Source organism: Muntiacus reevesi, chromosome 8 (assembly GCF_963930625.1).
Source record: "Muntiacus reevesi chromosome 8, mMunRee1.1, whole genome shotgun sequence".
Classification (NCBI taxonomy): Eukaryota; Metazoa; Chordata; class Mammalia; order Artiodactyla; family Cervidae; genus Muntiacus; species Muntiacus reevesi.
Window position 1 is genome coordinate 19,324,107 of NC_089256.1, and position 19,077 is coordinate 19,343,183.

Below are 19,077 nucleotides of genomic sequence, written 5' to 3' on the forward strand. Positions count from 1 at the left end.
TTCTAGCCTGCGTGCAAACTTTATGGATACGTGACTGTATTTATGGATATATGACTGTATAAATATTTGTTACAAGACAAGATCACTGGCATTATTATTGTTACAAGATTTCCTTTCCAGCAGTCCAATGTACTTACTGTTATTTTAAAAAGAACATTAAGCCAGGAGGAACATGTCACATTATTCTTTCCTGCTCCCAGTGAAGTATGCCTTTCCAAATATGGAAAGGAAGTGTTTTAATATGATGGGGCTGCTGTAACAAAAATGCCATAGACTGGGTGGCTTATAAACAACAAATTGTTTATTTGGTGCAAAAGTAACTGCACTTTTGGAACATGAATTTTAAATTATTATATATAGGCTCAAACACATCTTTATTAGTCAAAATAGGAACCATTACAATCAACACATTTTTGCCAACGAGAAGTAAGTTCATTTATTCCAGTAGTGTAAAAACCCGTGCTTCGGGATTCGACAAACTCTTGGAAAGCATTTTCTGCATCCTGCTGGTTGTGGAAGTGTTTACCCTGCAAAAAGTTGTCGAGATGCTTGAAGAAGTGGTAGTCTGTTGGTAAGAGGTCAGGTGAATATGGCGGATGAGGCAAAACTTCGTAGCCCAATTCATTAAACTTCTGAAGGGCTGGTTGTGCGACATGTGGTCGGGTGTTGTCATGGAGAAGAACTGGGCCCTTTCTGTTGACCAATGCTGGCTGTAGGTGTTGTAGTTTTTGATGCATCTCGTTGATTTGTTGAGCATACTTCTCAGATGTAATGGTTTCACCAGGATTCAGAAAGCTATAGTGGATAAGACCGGCAGCAGACCACCAAACAGTGACCATGATCTTTTTTGGGTACAAGTTCAGAGTTTTCCCTCGATCCAATCTCTGAGCTGATTGTTGCCGGTTATCAGATAAAATCCACTTTTCGTGGCATGTCACAATCCGATCGAGAAATGGTTCGTTGTTGTTGCGTAGAATAAGAGAAGATGACACTTCAAAACGACGATTTTTTTGATTTTCAGTCAGCTCATGAGGCACCCACTTATTGAGCTTCTTCACCTTTCCAATTTGCTTCAAATGCCGAACAACTGTAGAATGGTTGACCTTGAGTTCTTCGGCAATTTTTCGTGTAGTTTTAAGAGGATCGGCATCAATGATTTCTCTTAATTGGTCGTTGTCAACTTCTGATGGCCGTGCACTACGCTCGTCATCTTCAAGGCTCTCATCTCCTTTGCGAAACTTCTTAAACCACCACTGCACCGTACGTTCCTTAGCAGTTCCTGGGCCAAATGCGTTGTTGATGTTGCGAGTTGTCTCTGCTGCTTTACGACCCATTTTGAACTCGAATAAGAAAATTGCTCGAATTTGCTTTTTCTCTAACATCATTTCCATAGTCTAAAATCAACATCAACAGCAAATAGTAAGTCATTAGGAAAAAAACATAAATCAAGAAATGCCCATTAAAGTGATGTATAACAAAACCACATTTAAGAATATATTCCAATATCAAATGGAAAATTTGAACAATGCAAAAACCACAATAACTTTTGCACCAATCAATACAACAGTATTTTTGGATACCATTCATCAATGGGGAAGGAGAAATGTAACAAATATTTATTTCCTTTAAGTAGAGAAGGTAGTTAACAGCCAAATTAAGTCACTAATGAGTTTTACAATACTGACCAATACCTGCATTAAACAGCTACAAAAGCAGATCTCACAACTTCAATGCTAAGATGGGGAAAAAAAATCAGTGGAATAGATTCTGTGCCAATAGTGACATTTCATACATGACAGCATGACAACCATTAGCAATTCAGTATCCTTAGAATAAATTACCTAATAACAAACAGATTTGGGACAACACTGCTACACACACTGATACCACAAAGTGTCACAATTGTTTCTGTATTTAAAAACATTCTTTTTTTTAACTTTTTTTTTCATTTATTTTTATTAGTTGGAGGCTAATTACTTTACAATATTGTAGTGGGTTTTGTCATACATTGACATGAATCAGCCATGGATTTACATGTATTCCCCATCCCGATCCCCCCTCCCACCTCCCTCCCCACCCCATCCCTCTGGGTCTTCCCAGTGCACCAGGCCCGAGCACTTGTCTCATGCATCCAACCTGGGCTGGTGATCTGTTTCACCCTAGATAATATACATGTTTCGATGCTGTTCTCTCGAAACATCCCACCCTCACCTTCTCCCACAGAGTCCGAAAGTCTGTTCTGTACTTCTGTGTCTCTTTTTCTGTCTTGCATATAGGGTTATCGCTACCACCTTTCTAAATTCCATATATATGCATTACTATACTGTATTGGTGTTTATCTTTCTGGCTTACTTCACTCTGTATAATGGGCTCCAGTTTCATCCATCTCATTAGAACTGATTCAAATGAATTCTTTTTAATGGTTGAGTAATATTCCATGGTGTATATGTACCACAGCTTCCTTATCCATTCGTCTGCTGATGGGCATCTAGGTTGCTTCCACGTCCTGGCTATTATAAACAGTGCTGCAATGAACATTGGGGTGCACGTGTCTCTTTCTGATCTGGTTTCCTCAGTGTGTACGCCCAGAAGTGGTATTGCTGGGTCATATGGCAGTTCTTTTTCCAGTTTTTTAAGAAATCTCCACACTGTTTTCCATAGTGGCTGTACTAGTTGCATTCCCACCAACAGTGTAAGAGGGTTCCCTTTTCTCTACACCCTCTCCAGCATTTATTGCTTGTAGACTTTTGGATAGCAGCCATCCTGACTGGCGTGTAATGGTACCTCATTTAAAAACATTCTTAAACAATCTTACTTCTTTTCAATTTCTTATTAATTTAATTTTATTTTTTTTCACCCCCCCCAATTTCTTATTAATTTTATAATCACTATCATAGTAACATACAAATGTGAAACCTTAAAACTGAACATATCCTGTACTGAAACAATACTACTTTTAATAGCTAGAAAGCAAGAGGAAACAAAATAAAATAAATCTACAAGTCTGCATCATGGTATTCAAGATACCAAAAGCTTTACCTTCTGTTTAAGCCTTCAAAATGGATCAATTAGAAAGACAACTAAAGGGAAAAAAGCTCCTTCCTTTCCCCATCATTTTTCCTTTGGGAAAACTAAACCAATAGGTTTGTTTCTCAAGGAACATGCAAAAACTTACCTGTTGGCCTTTCCATGGGAGGAAGAAAAACATTATTTACATCTGATGTCCAAAGCCGAACTGGAAGTAAAATCTTTTCTTCCCCCCACCCTCTTTTGGCGGCTCAGATCAGCATATGGGATCTTAGTTCCTTAACCAGGGAAGGAATCTGGGCTCCCTGCATTGGGAACTTGGGAGTCTTAACCACTGAACCACAGGGAAGTTCCTGAACTCTTTTTATTATTAACAACAACGAAAAAAAACTTTTAGGGGAGATCAAAATAAAACCAGATAAATAAGAAAAATGTAACATAAAATAGGCATATTATTTCAGCCAACTGGTTTACTGAAAAAGCAAATAAACATAAATAATAATAGTAAACTTTTCATGCAACAAGATCCACTATTTTTCCCCCACCTTCATGAAATTTCCCTTTACTGAATTTTCGTACAGAATTCTTTCAATTTTTCTGGTCTGAGAAATTCCAAGTTGACATACTATGCCTATACCTTCCCTGAATCCTTTTATAAAAGATCACAAAACAGAACCTTCTATTGGAAAAGCACTAAGATTCTTACACTCCACTCTCTGTATTTGGTTGGTAAGTTGTGTCCAATTCTGTGACCCCATGGACTGTGGCATGCCAGGCCTCCCTATCCCTCACCATATCCTGGAGTTTGCCCGAGTTCATGTCCATTGAATTAGTAATGCCATCCAACCGTCTCATCCTATGTCATCCCCTTCTCCTTCTATCTTTCTCAGCATCAGGGTCTTTCCCAGAGAGTAGTCTATTCACATCTGGTGGTGAAAGTATTGGAGCTCCAGCTTCAGTCTTTACAATGAGTATTCAGCGTTGATTTCCTTTAGGATCAACCGGTTTGATCTTCTTGCTCTCCAAGGAACTCTCAAGATTCTTCTCCAGCACTAGAGTTCAAAAGCATCATTTCTTGTGACGCTCTGCCTTTTTTATGGCCCAACTATCACATCCACACATGACTACTGGTTTGACTAATCAAACTTTTGTCAGCCAAGCAATGTTTTTGCTTTTTAATACACTGTCTAGGTGTGTCATAGCTTTCCTGCCAAGAAACAATCGTCTTCTAATTTCATGGCTGACGTTACCATACACAGTGATTTCAGAGCCCAGGAAGAGGAAATCTGTCACTGTTTGCACCATTCCCCCTTCTATTTGCCGTGAAGTGTTGGGACCAGATGCCATGAACTTAGATTTTTAATATTGAGTTTAAAGCCGGCTTTTTCACTCTCCTCTTTTTACCCTCACCAAGAGGCTCTTTAGTTCCTCTTCACTTTCTATCATTAGAGTGGTGTCATCTCTGTATCTGAGGTTGTTGATATTTCTCCCAACAATCTTGATCCAAGTTTGTAACTCATCCAGCCCAGCATTTCCCATGATGTTCTCTGCATATAAAAAAGCAGGGTGACAATAAACAGCCTTGTCATACTCCTTTCTCAGTCTTGAACCAGTCAGTTGTTTCATAGAAGATTCTAACTGTTGCTTCTTGACCTGCATGCAGATTTCTCGGGAGACAGGGAAGATGGTCTGGTATTTCTATCTTTTTAAAGAGTTTTCCACAGTTTGTTATGATACACAGTCAAGGGCTTTATGGTAGTCAATGACACAGAAATAGATGTTTTTCTGGAATTACCTTGATTTCTCTATGATCCAGTGAATCCTGGCAATTTGATCTCTGGTTTCTCCACCTTTTCTAAACCCAGCTTGAATATCTGGAAGTTTCAGTTTATGTACTGCTGAAGCCTAGCTTAAAGGCTTTTGAACATAACCTTACTAGCATGGGAAATGAGTGCAACTGGCCAGTAGTTTGAACATTTTTTACTAATGTCCTTCTTGGGAATTGGGATGAATTGACCTTTTCCAGTCCTGTGGCAACTGCTGGTTTTCCAAATTTGCTAATATATTGAGTGTAGAACTTAAATAGCATCATCATTTAGGATTTTAAATAGCTCTGCTGGAATTCCATCATCTCAACTAGCTTTACTTGAAGAAGTGCTTCCTAAGGCCCACTTGACTTTACACTCCAGAATGCCTGGCTCTGAGTGAGTGACCACACTGTCGTGGTTATCCGCGTCATTAAGATTTTTTTTTGTACAGTTTTTCTGTGTATTCTTGACATCTCTTCTTGATCTCTTCTGTGTCTATTAGGTCTTTACCATTTCTGTCCTTTATTGTGCCCTTCTCTGCATGAAATGTTTCTTTGATATCTCTAATTTTCTTGAAGAGATTTCTAGTTTTTCCCTTTCTGCTGTCTTCCTATATTTCTTTGCATTGTTCATTGAAGAAGGTTTTCATGTTGCTCTGGATCTCTGGATTCAGCTGGATAAACCTTTCCCTTTCTCCCTTGCTTTTCACTTCTCTTCTTTCCTTCATAGGTCAGTGACTTGTGGAGAAGGAGCTTGTATAACTCAATGAAGCTATGAGCCATGCCTCACAGGGCCACCCAAGAAGGACAGGTCATAGTGGAGAATTCTGACAAAACGTGATCTACTGGAGAAAAGAATGGTAAACCACTCCAGTATTCTGGCCACGAGAACTCCATGAACTATGTAAAAATGAAAAAAAGATATGACACTGAAAGATGAGCCCCCCATGTTGGAAGGTGTCCAATATACTACTGGGGAAGAACAGAGGACAATTACTAATAGCTCCAGAAATAATGAAGAGGCTCAGCTAAAGCAGAAACAATACTCAATTTCGGACATATCTGGTGAAGAAAGTAAAACCCAATGCTGTAAAGAACAGTACTGCATTGGAACATGGAATGTTAGTCCATGAATCAAGGTATATTGGACGTGGTCAAGCAGATGACAAGAGAAAACATCATCTTAGGAATCAGTGAACTAAAATGGATGGGAACGGGCAAATTTAATTCAGGTGACCATTATATCTACTACTGTGGGTAAGAATCCCTTAGAAGAAATGGAGTAGCCCTCACAGTCAACAGAACAATCAGAAATGCAGTATTTGTGTGCAGCCTCAAAAATGACAGAATGATCTTAGTTCCTTTCCAAGAAAAACCATTCAACATCACAGTAATCCAAGTCTATGCCCCAACCACAAATGCTGAAGAAGCTGAAGTTGACCGGTTCTATGACCTACAAAACTTTCTAGAACTAACACCAAAAAATATCCTTTTCATCACTGGATTGAAATGCAAAGCTAAGGAAGTTAACAGACACCCCGAGTAACAGGCAAGTTTGACCTTGGAGTACAAAATGAAGTAGGGCAAAGGCTAATAGAGTTTTGTCAAGAGAATACACAGGTCATAGCAAACACCCTTTTCCAACAACACGAGAGATGACTCTACACATGGACATCACCAGATGGTTAATATTGAAATCAACTGATTATATTCTTTGCAGTGAAGGATGGAGACCCTCTATACAGTCAGCAAAAACAAGACCCAGAGTTAACTATGGCTCAGATCACGAGTTCCTTATTGCAAAATTCAGCCTTAAATTGAAGAAAGTAGGGAAAACCAGTAGGCCATTCAGGTAGGACCTAAATCAAATCCCTATGATTATACAGTGGAGATGATGAATAGATTCAAGGAATAGACTCTGGTAGACAGAGTGCCTGAGGAACTTTGGATAAGTCTGTAAGAGTGTACAGGAGGTGGTGACCAAAACCATCCCAAAGAGAGAAAAACAATAGAATGGGAAAGACTAGAGATCTCTTCAAGAAATCAGTTATCAAGGAAACATTTCATGCAAGGATGGACATGATAAAGGACAGAAACAGTAAGGATCTAAGAAGCAGAAGAAATTAAAAAGAGGTGGCAAGAATACACAGAAAAACTATGCAAAAAGGTCTTAATAATCCAGATAACCACAATGGTGTGGTCACTCACCTACAGTCAGACATGCTGGGGTGTGAAATCAAGTCGGGGTTAGGGAGGCTTACTGCAAAGAAAAGTAGAGAAAGTGACGGGGTTAGGGAGGCTTACTGCAAAGAAAAGTAGAGAAAGTGATGGAATTGCAGCTGAGCTATTTCAAATCCTAAAAGATGATGCTGTTAAAGTGCTGCACCCAGTATGCCATCAAATTTGGAAAACTCAGCAATGGCCACAGGACTGGAAAAGGTCAGTTTTCATTCGAATCCCAAAGAAGGGCAATGCCAAAGAATGTTCAAACTACTGCACAACTGTGCTCATTTCACATTCTAGCAAGGCAACAATCAAAATCCTTCAAAGTAGGCATCAGCAGTATGTGAACTGAGAACTTCCAGATGCACAAGGTGGATTCCAAAAGGCAGAGGAACCAGAGATCAAATTGCCAACATCTGCTGGATCACAGAAAAACAAGGGAATTCCAGAAAAACAACTACTTCTGCATCAATGACTATGCTAAAGCCTTTGACTATGTGGATCACAACAAACTGTGGAAAATTCTTAAAAGAAATGGACAGACCAACATAGTTGTCTCTTGAGAAATCTGTATGCAGGTCAAGCAGCAACAGTTAGAACTAGACATGGACCAATCCACTGGTTCAAAATTGGGAAAGGAGTATGTCAAAACTGTATATTGTCATCCTGCTTATTTAACTTCTATGCAGAGTATATCATGTGAAATCCTGGGCTGGATGAATCACAAGCTGGAATCAAGATTGCCAGGAGAAATATCAACAACCTCAGATACGCAGATGATACCACTCTAATAGCAGAAAGTGAAGAGAAACTAAAGAGTCTCTTGATGAGGACTAAAGAGAAGCGTGAAGAAGCTGGATTAAAATTCAAAAGACTAAGATCATAGCATCTGGTGCTATTTCTTCATGGCAACTAGAAGGGAGAAAAGTGGAAAAAGTGACAGATTTTATTTTCTTGGGCTCCAAAATCATTGTGGACAGTGAGGGCAGTCATGAAACTAAGACGCTTGCACCTTGGAAGAAAAGCTATTACAAACCTATACAGAGTATTAAAAAACAGAGACATCGCTTTGCTGACAAGTTCCCAAGAGTCAAAGCTATGGTTTTTCCAGGAGTCATGTGCAGATGTCACAGTTAGACCTTAAAGGTGGCTGAGTACCTAATCCTTTCAAATTGTGGTCCTGGAGAACACTCTTGAGAGTCCCTTGGACAGCTTCAAACCAGTCAATTCTAAAGGAAATCAACCCTGAATATTCATTGGAAGGACTGACGCTGAAGGGGAAGCTCCAATATTTTGGCTACGTCAGGTGAAACGGCAGCTCACTGGAAAAGACCTCGATGCTGGGAAAGATCAAGGGCGAAGGAGAAGGGGGAAACAGAGGATGAGATGGTTGATTAGCATCACCAACTCGATGGACTTAAGTTTGAGCATTTCCAGGAGATAGTGAAGGATGGGGAAGCCTGGTATGCTGCAGTCCACGGGGCCACAAAAAGCAACATGACTTATCAATAATACACATTACTGTACATAAAATAATTTTAGAAGATTGTTGGTCATGTTCTCAAAGAACACACCTCTTGATCTCCCCCTGCACATAAGGTATGACCCCCTATCTTGCCCTGGGAACCTTACTTGCAAAAAGTTATACATTCCCCATTTCCTGGCCTCAGCCCTAGCTTTGCTGATATTGTCATATGAGAAAGTACAAGCATGTAACCAACAGATATACTAACCAAAATGCACACAATGGAAAGAATGGATTTCCCTGGTAAGCGAAGGTTATTCTTCAGTATTTTCACCTGTCTTAAATTTCCCAAATTCTGCAGTAGCATTAATCTGATACATTATATTAATATTACCATAAGCCAGGTAAATGACTGTGCCAAGTTGCTTCAGTCATGTCTGACTCTTTGCGACCTTATGGACTGTAGCCCACCAGGCTCCTTTGTCTATGGGGTTCTCCAGGAAAGAATACTGGAGTGGGTTGCCATTCCCTTTCCCAGGAGATCTTCCTGACCCAGGGGTAGAACACACATCTCCTGAGGCTCCTGCACTGCAGGGGGATTTTTTACCCCTGAGTCACTAGGGAAGCCACAGGACAATGACAATATCTACTGTATTTTACCCAGACCAGAAACAACGTTGTTTAGTGAACCTGTTATAACACAAACTTAAAAAGTGGTGAATAAGATAAAACTCCTACTTTTCAAGAGGCTATGACACCAAACTCTGGTTGATTTTGAGATACTCATAGTCAAGATGTCAGTGGCCAGCAGTATGCATTAGCAGCACTGGAACATTTCGAAGACACCATGGTCTTTAAAGGTGAGTTTGAAACTTACCTTTCCTGCTGCCCATTTGGCTTCGTTTCCACTTTTGAAGGAACAGATTTGTAAAAGGTAAAGTTATTAGGTTGGTGCAAAAGTAACTGTGGTTTTGCATTGTTGAACTTGCGGTCTTATATAGGGATACATTCTAAAATTAATGAGGTTATGCTATACATGAATGTAATGTGCATTTACCGCTTTTTAAACTTTTGTTATGATTTATTACTTGCTATTTATACGACAAAAGTGATGTTAAGAGAAAAAGCAAATTAGAGTGACTTTTTTATTCAAGTTCAAAATGGATCGCACACACATTTGGCCCAGGTGCTAAGGAAAGTACAGTGCAGTAGTGGTTCAGGAAGTTTCGAAAAGGAGACAAGGGACTTGAAGATGAGGAGTGTAGTGGCTGGCCATAAGAAGTTGACAGCTACCAACTGAGAGCATCATCAAAGGTGATCCTCTTACAACGGCACAAAAAGTTGCCCAAGAATTCAACATCAACCATTCTACCGTCATTTGGCATTTGAAGCAAATTGGAAACGTGAAAGAACTCGATAAGTGCGTGCCTCACGAACAGACTTCAGATCAAAAGAATCGTGATTTGAAGTGCTGTCTAAATGCAACAACAATGAACCATATCTCAACCCAACTGTGACGAGCCACAAAAACTAGATTTTTATCCAACAACCAGCAGTGACCAGTTCAGTGGTTGGATCAAGAGGAATCCCTGAACTTGTACCAAAAAAAATGTCATGGTCATTGTTTGGTGGTGTGCTGCCAGTCTGATCCACTAGTTTTCCGAATCCAAGTGCAAGCATTACATCTGAGAAGTATGCTCAGCAAATCGATGAGATGCACCAAACAATGCAGAGCCTGCAGCCAGCACTGGTCAACAAAAAGGGCCCAATTATTCTCCACGACAATGCCAGACCATAGGTGGCACAACCATGCTTCAGAAGTTTTATGCATTGGGCTACAAAGTTTTGCCTGTTTGCTGCCATATTTACCTACCCTATTGCCAGCCACTTCAAGTTTCTTGACAACTATTTGCACAAAAGCTGCTTCCACAACCAGAATGACTAAGAAAATGTTTTCCAAGAGTTCATGGAATCCCAAATCAGGGTTTTATACACTAAAGGAATAAACAAACATTTCTCATTGGCAACAACGTGTTGATTGTGATGGTTCCTACTTTGATTAGTAAACATGTTTGAGCTTAGTTATAATGATTTAAAATTCACCTTCTGAAACCACAGTTACTGTTTGCCAACACCTAACAACACCCAATTTCTTCCCTGGGTTGAACCCAGAAAAAGAGAGGTTAGGGGCCTTGCTTTATCTACAGCTGATAGCTTCGCCAATCTCCTCTTGAGCTTTGGAAGGATATAAAACGAGCAAGGAATGCGTGGCATGGTGCAAACCGAGACCACCCCCGGGAACGGAGCAGGATGGCGCCTTACCTCCTCCTTTACTGACCCCTCGGCGGAGATGACCTGCAGGAGGAAAGAGACAACCGGTGATCGCAGCTCGCGAACAATACTGCCCTGACGCCCAGCGGCCACGGGCGCGTGACATCAGCGGCCTTCACCGCACCGTTCGGATCGCCCACCCAAGCTCCTCCGGCCGCCCGCTCACCGCAGGTCCGGCCGCCTCCCCAGCCCAGCGCTGCAGAGGAAGCGGCGGGCCTGGGCCTCGCGGGGCTCTGAGGACGGCGGGCGGCGGAGTGGGCGTGTGCGGGACGCGGCCACTGCTCACCTTCCTCTTGGGCATCGTGGCGGCGGGGCGGGCGAGAGCCGGGTGCCTGAGGGCCGCGGCGCGCCGAGAGCCTTCGCGAAGCTGAGTAGCCGGACCGCTGCCGCTCCTCCCGCCGCCCGAGCTGCTGGGACCCGCGGCGGGGGTGGTGGGAGAACCGGATGGAACCGGATTGGGAGCCCGCCCCCTCCTCCTCCCGCGTCCCCCGGCCGCGGGCTCCCCCTCCCCTCCGGCCGGGCAGCCCCCCGCCCTCGCCCCCGCCTAGCTGCTGCGGGGTCCACCGCTCTGCGGCCCGCACCCGGAGTAGGTGAGGCCGGCCGTCACTCGACCACTGCGCCCCGCCTCCGCTCTCGGCGCCCCCACCCTCCCGCCGTCTCGCGGGGCCCCAGACCCAGGCGAGGGGGCGGGGCCCCACAGGCAGCTCTCGCCTCACGGTAGTTTGTTTGAAGCCGAGCCGCAAAGTGCGGTCTGCGCGCTGATTGGCGGACGCCCGCCACGTGGTCTCCGGGTGCGCCCACCCACAACCCTCCGTGCTACCCGGTCGCCAGCCAGCGCCAGGGAAACCCCGAGGAGTCCCTTCTCTGTAGGGTCGGAAGGTTTATAGTTCACAGAATAGGAAGGGAGAGACAACGGGTTTAACTACGAACCAGTTTCTCGCCTCTCAGTTGTTCAGTCGCTCAGTCGTGTTCGACTCTTTGTGACCTCATGGACAGCAGCACTCAAGAAAAGGTATGACTCAATGGATATGAGTTTGAACAAACTCCCTAAGATGTGGACAGGGAAGCCTGGCGTGCTGCAGTCCATGGGATCGTAAAGAGTCGGACACGACTGAGCGACTGAAGAACAAAAGGTCTCCAGGGTCGGCGGTCTGCGGGAAGCGGGTCTTAGTGCGCAGGCGCAGGATGCGGGGGTCTTGGGAAGGAAAGTTGGTGCAGGGCGCCACCGCGCAGGCGCGGGTCCCGGCCGGGATTCCCTGCTAGGTTTCTGGGGTGGGGTCTTTCTGCGTAGCTTCTTTAAGTCAGCGTGAGGGGCCGAGAGTGCTGGCAGTTCGTCTCAGGAGTTCAGTGGGCGTCTGAGTTGCCACCCGCCCCTCCCCACACACCAGGCCCAGGACGCAGACCCTCTCTCAGACCCCACCTGGACCACCCATCCCCTCCTGTGCAGAAGGGAAAGCACATCCACCCAGCTCCTGCCTGTTTTTTTTAAACCTCTTGCTGACCTAAGCACCTTTCTGAGGTGGAAAAGAGCTTCAGGCTGGAGGTCAGAGCTGAAATTCCGTAACTGGTGAGATCACATTACTCAGTTTCTTTTCTTGCTGTTGTTCACTCGCTGAGTCGTGGCCAATTCTCTGGGACCCCATGAACTGCAGCATGGCCAGCCAGGCTTCCCTGCCTTACGAGTTTGGTCAAACGCATGTCCATTGAGTTGATGATGCCATACAACGCTCTCATCTTCTGTCACCCCCTTCTACCCTCAGTCTTTCCCAGCATCAGCGTTTTTTCCAATAAGTTGGCTCTTTTCAGCAGGTGGCCAAAGTATTGGTGCTTCAGCATCAGTCCTTCCAATGAATATCCAGGGTTGATTTCCTTTTGGATTGACTGGTTTGATCTCCTTGCTGTCCAAGGGACTCTGAAGAGTCTTCTCCAGCACCACAGCTTGAAAGCATCAATTCTTCGGTGCTCAGCCTTCTTCATGGTCCAACTCTCACATCTGTACATGACTACTGGAAAGCCCATAGCTTTGTCTATATGGATCCTTGTTGGCAAAATGATGTCTCTGCTTTTTAATATGCTGTCTAGGTTTGTCATAGCTTTTCTTCCAAGAAGCCAGGGTATTTTAATTTCATGGCTGCAGTCACCATCTATAGATTCTTTGCTGACTAAAAAAATTTTGTTTAAAAGTACTGCCTGAGAACACAAGAGAACACACTGGAAATATAGGAAACACCTTCTTCCAACAACACAAACCTTTCTATGCATGGTCATCACCAGATGGTTAATACCAAAATCAAATTGATTATATTCTTTGCAGTCAAGGACGGAGAAGCTCTATACAGTCAGCAAACACAAGACCTGGAGCTGACTGTGGCTCAGATCATGAGCTTATTGCAAATTTTAGACTTAAATTGAAGAAAGTAGGGAAAACCAGAAGGCCATTCAGGTATGACCTAAATCAAATTCTTATGATTATACAGGGGAGGTGATGAATAGAGTCAAGGGATTAGACCTGGTAGACAGAATGTCTGAAGAACATGGACAGATTTTTTTGTAACATTGTATAGGAGGTGGTGATCAAAACCATCCAAAAGGAAAAAATATGCAGGAAAGTAAAGGGGTTGTTTGAGAAGGCTTAAGAAATAGCTGAGAGACGTGAAAGACAAGGAAGAAAGGGAAAGATACACCTAACTGAATGCAGAATTCCAGAAAACAAAAAGGAGAGATAAGAAAGGCTTCTTTAGTGAACAATGCAAAGAAATAGAGGAAAACAATAGAATGGGAGAGATGAGATCTCTTCAAGAAAATTGAAAATATTGGAACATTTCATGCAAAGATGGGCACAATAAAGGACCAAAGGTCTTTTTGTTAAGGAAAGCAGAATGGTTTCCTTAATGAAAGCAGAATGGTTTAAGAAGAGTTGGCAAGGATATAAAGAACTGTACAAAAAAGTCATAATGTCCTGGATAACCACTCACCCAGAGCCAGACATCCTAGAGTGCAAAGTCAAGTGGGGCTTAGGAAGCATTACTGGGAACAAAGCTAGAGGAAGTGATAGAATTCCAGTTGAGCTATTTCAGATCCTAAAAGGTGATGCTGTGAAAGTGCTCCACTCAATATGCCACAAATTTAGAAGACTCAGCAATGGCCAAGGACTGAAAAATTTCAGTTTTCATTCCAACCCCAAAGAAGGGCAATCCCAAAGAATTTTCACACTACCATATAATTGAGCTCCTTCCCCATTAACAAGGAGTGCAGGAGTACTTTAAATACAAAAAATGATCAAATAAATAAGCTGTGGGCTCTTAAAAAAAAAAAAAAATGTATAATGTCAGACCATGCCCCAGATCTTGTGCTGGAGGGAAGATGTTACAAAGGATGTTATTTGGTTAACTGACAAAACTGGAACACAAATGGCAGATTAGGTAAAATATTGGATCAATGTTTACTTCACTGTAGTTGATAAATGTACTGTGATTATATAAGGGGATGTTCTTAGTGGTATATTGAAAGATATAAAGTAAATGATAAAACATAGGGTAAAATGTTAAAGTAGGTGAATATAAAAAAAGGGTACTGGGTTTTTTGGACTCCATTTATATATATTTTTATGTTTGAAATTATTTTGTTACTTATTTTGCTGCATTGGGTCTTAGTTGTGGCATGAGGCACCCATCTTCCTTAACAATGCAGGGGCTCTCTAATTGTGACTTAGTGCTCTGAATCATGAGGGATCTTAATTCCCTCACCAGGGATGGAACTGGAGTCCCCTGCATGCTTAGGTAGATTCCTAACCACGGGGCCATCAGGGAAGAAACTGCTATTATTTTAAAATAGTTTTTTATAAGAAAAAGCTCATAACAGTTTTATTTAGAGATGCATTTCTGGACATATTAAAAGCCTATGAAAATTTGAGGTCTAAATGAGATTTATTGTGCTAACAACAGTAAGAAGATTAATTTTTACCTTATTGAATTTTGCATATTTGGAACAGCTTAGCATAACACAAAGAATGGTTCTAGCAATATTTTTCTTAAATAGAGGTGAAATTCACATGACTTGAATTAATGATTTTAAAGCATACAGTCCTACTCAGCCATAACAAAATATTGAAATAATGCCATTTGCAGTAACATAGATGGGCCTAGAGATAGTCATATTGAGTGAGGTAAGTCAGACAGAGAGATACAAATATCATATGATATTGCTTATATGTGGAATCTAAAAAAGGGTACAAACGAACTTATTTACAAAACAGAGTTACAGATGTAGAAAATAAACTTACAGTTACTGGGGGTAAGAGGGGAAGGGATAAATCAGAAGATTGGGATGGACATATAAACATTAGTATTAACATTTATAAAATATCTAACTAATAAGACCTGTATAATACAGGGAACTCTACTTAACCCATTTAATGGCCTATGTGATAAAAGAATTAAAAATTTAGGTATCAGTAGAAATGGTTCTTGACACAAATTGGAAAAAAAAGTATACAGTCCACTGTCATTCAGTACATTCATGATGTTGTTCAAAACTATTTAGCAATAACCTCGCTGCCTTTAAAGATATTTAACATTTTCACTTTAAAACTTGCACAAATGCTTTTTAAAAACTAAGAGTCAACATTTAAGAAAAAACAGCAAAACAGCTCAAATTACAATCTGCTATACTTTCCTTTCTAATTAGCTCCTTATACACACATGTGCAGGCACATGCATATACACACACACAAGAATGCTTGAATATTCAGCTATCATAGAATGCAGTTTTCCAACAGATGCTAATACTTCATTCATCGTTAGCCATCTTGGACCTAGGACTGGCTGCCAATATACAGATAAGTCGAAGCCTCTAACAGACACTGAGCAAGATGATGACTATAAGATTTGTGTAAGTGAGGAACCTCCCTGCACTTCATTTGTGCCAGTCAATTACTGAAACAAACACTACAGATTTTACTTAACTTACTCTGAATATCTATGTACCCCTAGCTCCCAGTGGAAAGTGTGGGTCATTTCCTTGGTTCAACCTTGTATGTGATCATCATCACTATTGACATTTAGTACAACCAAGTGGGCAAAGCTATGAAGAGGTAAATTCAGTTCCTACTAAACTATTTCTTCTCTTTATCCCCTCTGTTTTCCCTGATTTGGGAATCGTTGAAGCTATCTCATTTTCACCTTGCAGTTCAGTGTTGCCTTCTGGGTGTGCCTATCTTGAGAAGACTCCACATGTGGGCCGCCCTCAGTCACTGACCCTAAATCACTCAGTTCTGGGCATGCCTCTGGTTCCTGCTGAAGTTCCTCCAAGTATCTGACCAAGATTTGGTCTCTATTAGAAAACTTATTTCTCCACTTGTTTTCGGTCAAAATCTTGGCTTTCTCTACCCACTGAAGCCACATAAAAAATGCAGAGAGAGAGTCTGGAGGAAATAGAAAGGTGCCTTTATCCTCAGCTGGGGGAGAGGGGAACACAGTAGGCTTATGCCTCAAGAACTGTGCCCCCCCATTTCCATGAGGAGTCTTGATGTCGTTCAGTCACTAAGCCATGTCCAACTCTTTGTGGCCCCATGGACTGCAGCATGACTGGGTTTCCCTGTCCTTCACTATCTCTTGAAGCTTGCTCAAACTCATGACATTGAGTCAGTGATGCCATCTAACCATCTCATCCTCTGTCGTCCCCTTTGCCTCCTGCCCTCCATCGTTCCCAGCATCTGGGTCTTCCAATGAGTCATCTCTTCCCATCAGGTGACCAAAGTGTTGGAGCTTTAGCTTCAGTATCATGTCCTTTCATTGAATATTCAGGGTTGATTTCCTCTCTGTATGAGGAGTCTAGGGACTGATATAAGATGAAGGCTTGAAGCCAGGGGTCGGTGATAAGGAGCAAAAGTATTAGGACCTCATATTCTTCCTTTTGCAATGTTTCAAAAACAGTCATTGGCTGGCCTCCGGTAGCCTCTGACAGTCTGGTATCCCGGTAGTTGGATCCATTATCTTTTGTTTATTGTACTGTGGTCTTCTTTCCGGTTTGTAAAAAGAGAAAAGGGGTGGTCTGTGAAGAGAGTGCTGCAAAGGTGAGCACCAGCTACAGGGTGTAATTAGCACAGAGTCAAAGGATAATAGGTACAAAATGGCTTAGGGGGGCAGAAAAGCACACTTAGTTACAGATAGGCAGAGTCAGGGGGCAGAAAACCAAGCTTAGTTACAGACTACCGATTAGGAACAGTTAAAGTAAAAACTAGGAATGTTCAGGTCTGCTCACTGTTCTCAAGAAAGGGAAAGAAAAACTCATTCCTCTTTTTTCCTTTTCACTGCAACAGTCTCAGTAGTGGTTTAACATTGACATAAAAGCCACTGATACAGGGTTCCATTAACCCATTCTATGAAGTGGTATGAAGAGAAATTGTATTGTGTCAGAGGTTTCTTTTCTTTTTTTTGAGGGCCCAGTTTTGAAAAAGAAATGGTTTGATGAAAGCCCCCAGTGGTGTTAGTATCTTCTTCCAGTCTTGCTCTGGACTGAAATCCATTTGTGACATTATCACAATCTTTATTTTCTAAGGGATGGCTGCTTTTTTTTTTTACTTGACAGTCTAGTGTGATGCTTGGATAGTGTTATCAGCCTTCAACTGTTGGTGCTTTTTTGTTGTTCAGTCGCTCAGTCATGTCTCTTTTCGACCCTACGGACTGCAGCACACCTCGCTCCCCTGTCCTTCATCTCCTGGAGCTTGCTCAAACTCATGTCCATTGAGTTGGTGATGTCATCCAAACATCTCATCCTCTATCGTCCCCTTCTCCTCCTGCCATCCATCTTTCCCAGCATCAGGGCCTTGTCCAATGAGTCAGTCTTTGAATCAGGTGGCCAAAGTATTGGAGTTTCAGCTTCAGCATCAATCCTTAGAATGAATATTCAGGGTTGATTTCCTTTAGGATTGACTGGTTTGATCTCCCTGCTGTCCAAGGGGACTTTTAAGAGTTTTCTCCAGTTTGAAAGAATCAATTCTTCACCAGTCAGACTTCTTTATGGTCAGACTCTCATGTCATCCATCCTGTAAGGTCCATCCTGTATGGTCATCCATGACTACTGAGAAAACTATAGCTTTGACTATAGGGATCTTTGTCTGCAAAAGTGATGTTTCTGCTTTTTGAGAGCCGCCCAAGTAGAGCAATAGGAGAGAGCTGAGTTACTTGAATTAGGTTGCCTTTGAAGACCAGATACTGCTGGTCTTCTCTCGCCACTGTTGTACTATCCTAGAGTGGACACACTCCAGGTTTTTGTTTTTTTTTTTTTTAAACCAAATCCTGAGGAGCTGGCAATACTCTCCTCTTCCTCCTGAAAAGCAGAGACTGGCTGCCGGGAAATGGACACAGGAGGACCTGCCACCACTTTTCACAAGGTTATTACTGCATCCAATTCTTCTAAACCTTTAGTGGGTAGAAGTAGTCAGGGTGCAGCCTTGGATGGTCTGGCTTCAGGGTAAGGCTATGGAGGAGAAGCAGGCTCCAAGCCTGTGTTTTGGTAAGCTTAGCATCACCTTTCCATGAAAATAATTCACTCTATCTCTATTGAACAGTTACATCTCACATGTCTTTTATTTTCATTTATTTTTATTAGTTGGAGGCTAATTACTTTACAATATTGTAGTGGTTTTTGCCAAACATTGACTCACATGTCTTTTTTAATGAGACATTTGTAGAACCACAGCTCGATTCATTTTGATTGGAAATTAGTTCTCAGACTCCAGCCAGGCAGAAGAGACAGCTAATCATCTTTTGCTTTATCTACTACACATAAATGGGATTAGGATCCTTTTTCTGCAAAACCGTCATCTTCACCTACATGTACGTTTGTGCTCAGTCGCTTCAGTCCTGTCTGACTCTGCGACCCCATGAATTGTAGCCCGCCAGGCTCCTCTGTCCATGGGATTCTCCAGGCAAGAATACTGGAGTGGGTTGCCATGCGAGGATGGAACCCTGCGTCTCTTGTCTCTTGCATTGTTAGGCGGATTCTTTACCACCAGCGCCAATAAAGGGCTGGGAAGCCCTTTATTACAGGTTGAATGTAACCAAGGCCTTTTACGTTAACACTTATTTTTCAGGTATGCAGTTTTGTAAATTACTTAGATTTATTACAGTGTTTAGTTTTGAAATGTAAAGACTACTTGCAAAACGTTTTTGTGTTTACGTTTCCTTGCTACTGTAATGATAGTCACTACTTACAGAACGGT

General features: G+C 42.1%; 1 protein-coding gene across 1 annotated transcript; it reads right to left on the reverse strand.

Moving 5' to 3' along the window:
- Window positions 1–279: 279 nt before the first annotated feature.
- LOC136173592 (histone-lysine N-methyltransferase SETMAR-like) lies at window positions 280–13,842 on the reverse strand. Its single transcript, XM_065943282.1, has 5 exons — window positions 13,829–13,842; window positions 11,435–11,717; window positions 11,140–11,397; window positions 10,845–10,877; window positions 280–1,394 (listed from the first exon to the last, which is right to left on the reverse strand). Exons 1-5 carry the CDS (start codon window positions 13,840–13,842, stop codon window positions 378–380), a joined length of 1,605 nt encoding a protein of 534 aa, XP_065799354.1. The 3' UTR covers window positions 280–377.
- Window positions 13,843–19,077: the final 5,235 nt, after the last annotated feature.

Coding starts and splice junctions, on each gene's coding strand:
- LOC136173592 (XM_065943282.1), bottom strand. Junction 10,878..11,139: donor CCACGATGCCCAAGAGGAAG/GTGAGCAGTGGC, acceptor TTCCTCCTGCAG/GTCATCTCCGCCGAGGGGTC. Junction 1,395..10,844: donor AGGGGTCAGTAAAGGAGGAG/GTAAGGCGCCAT, acceptor TGTTGATTTTAG/ACTATGGAAATGATGTTAGA.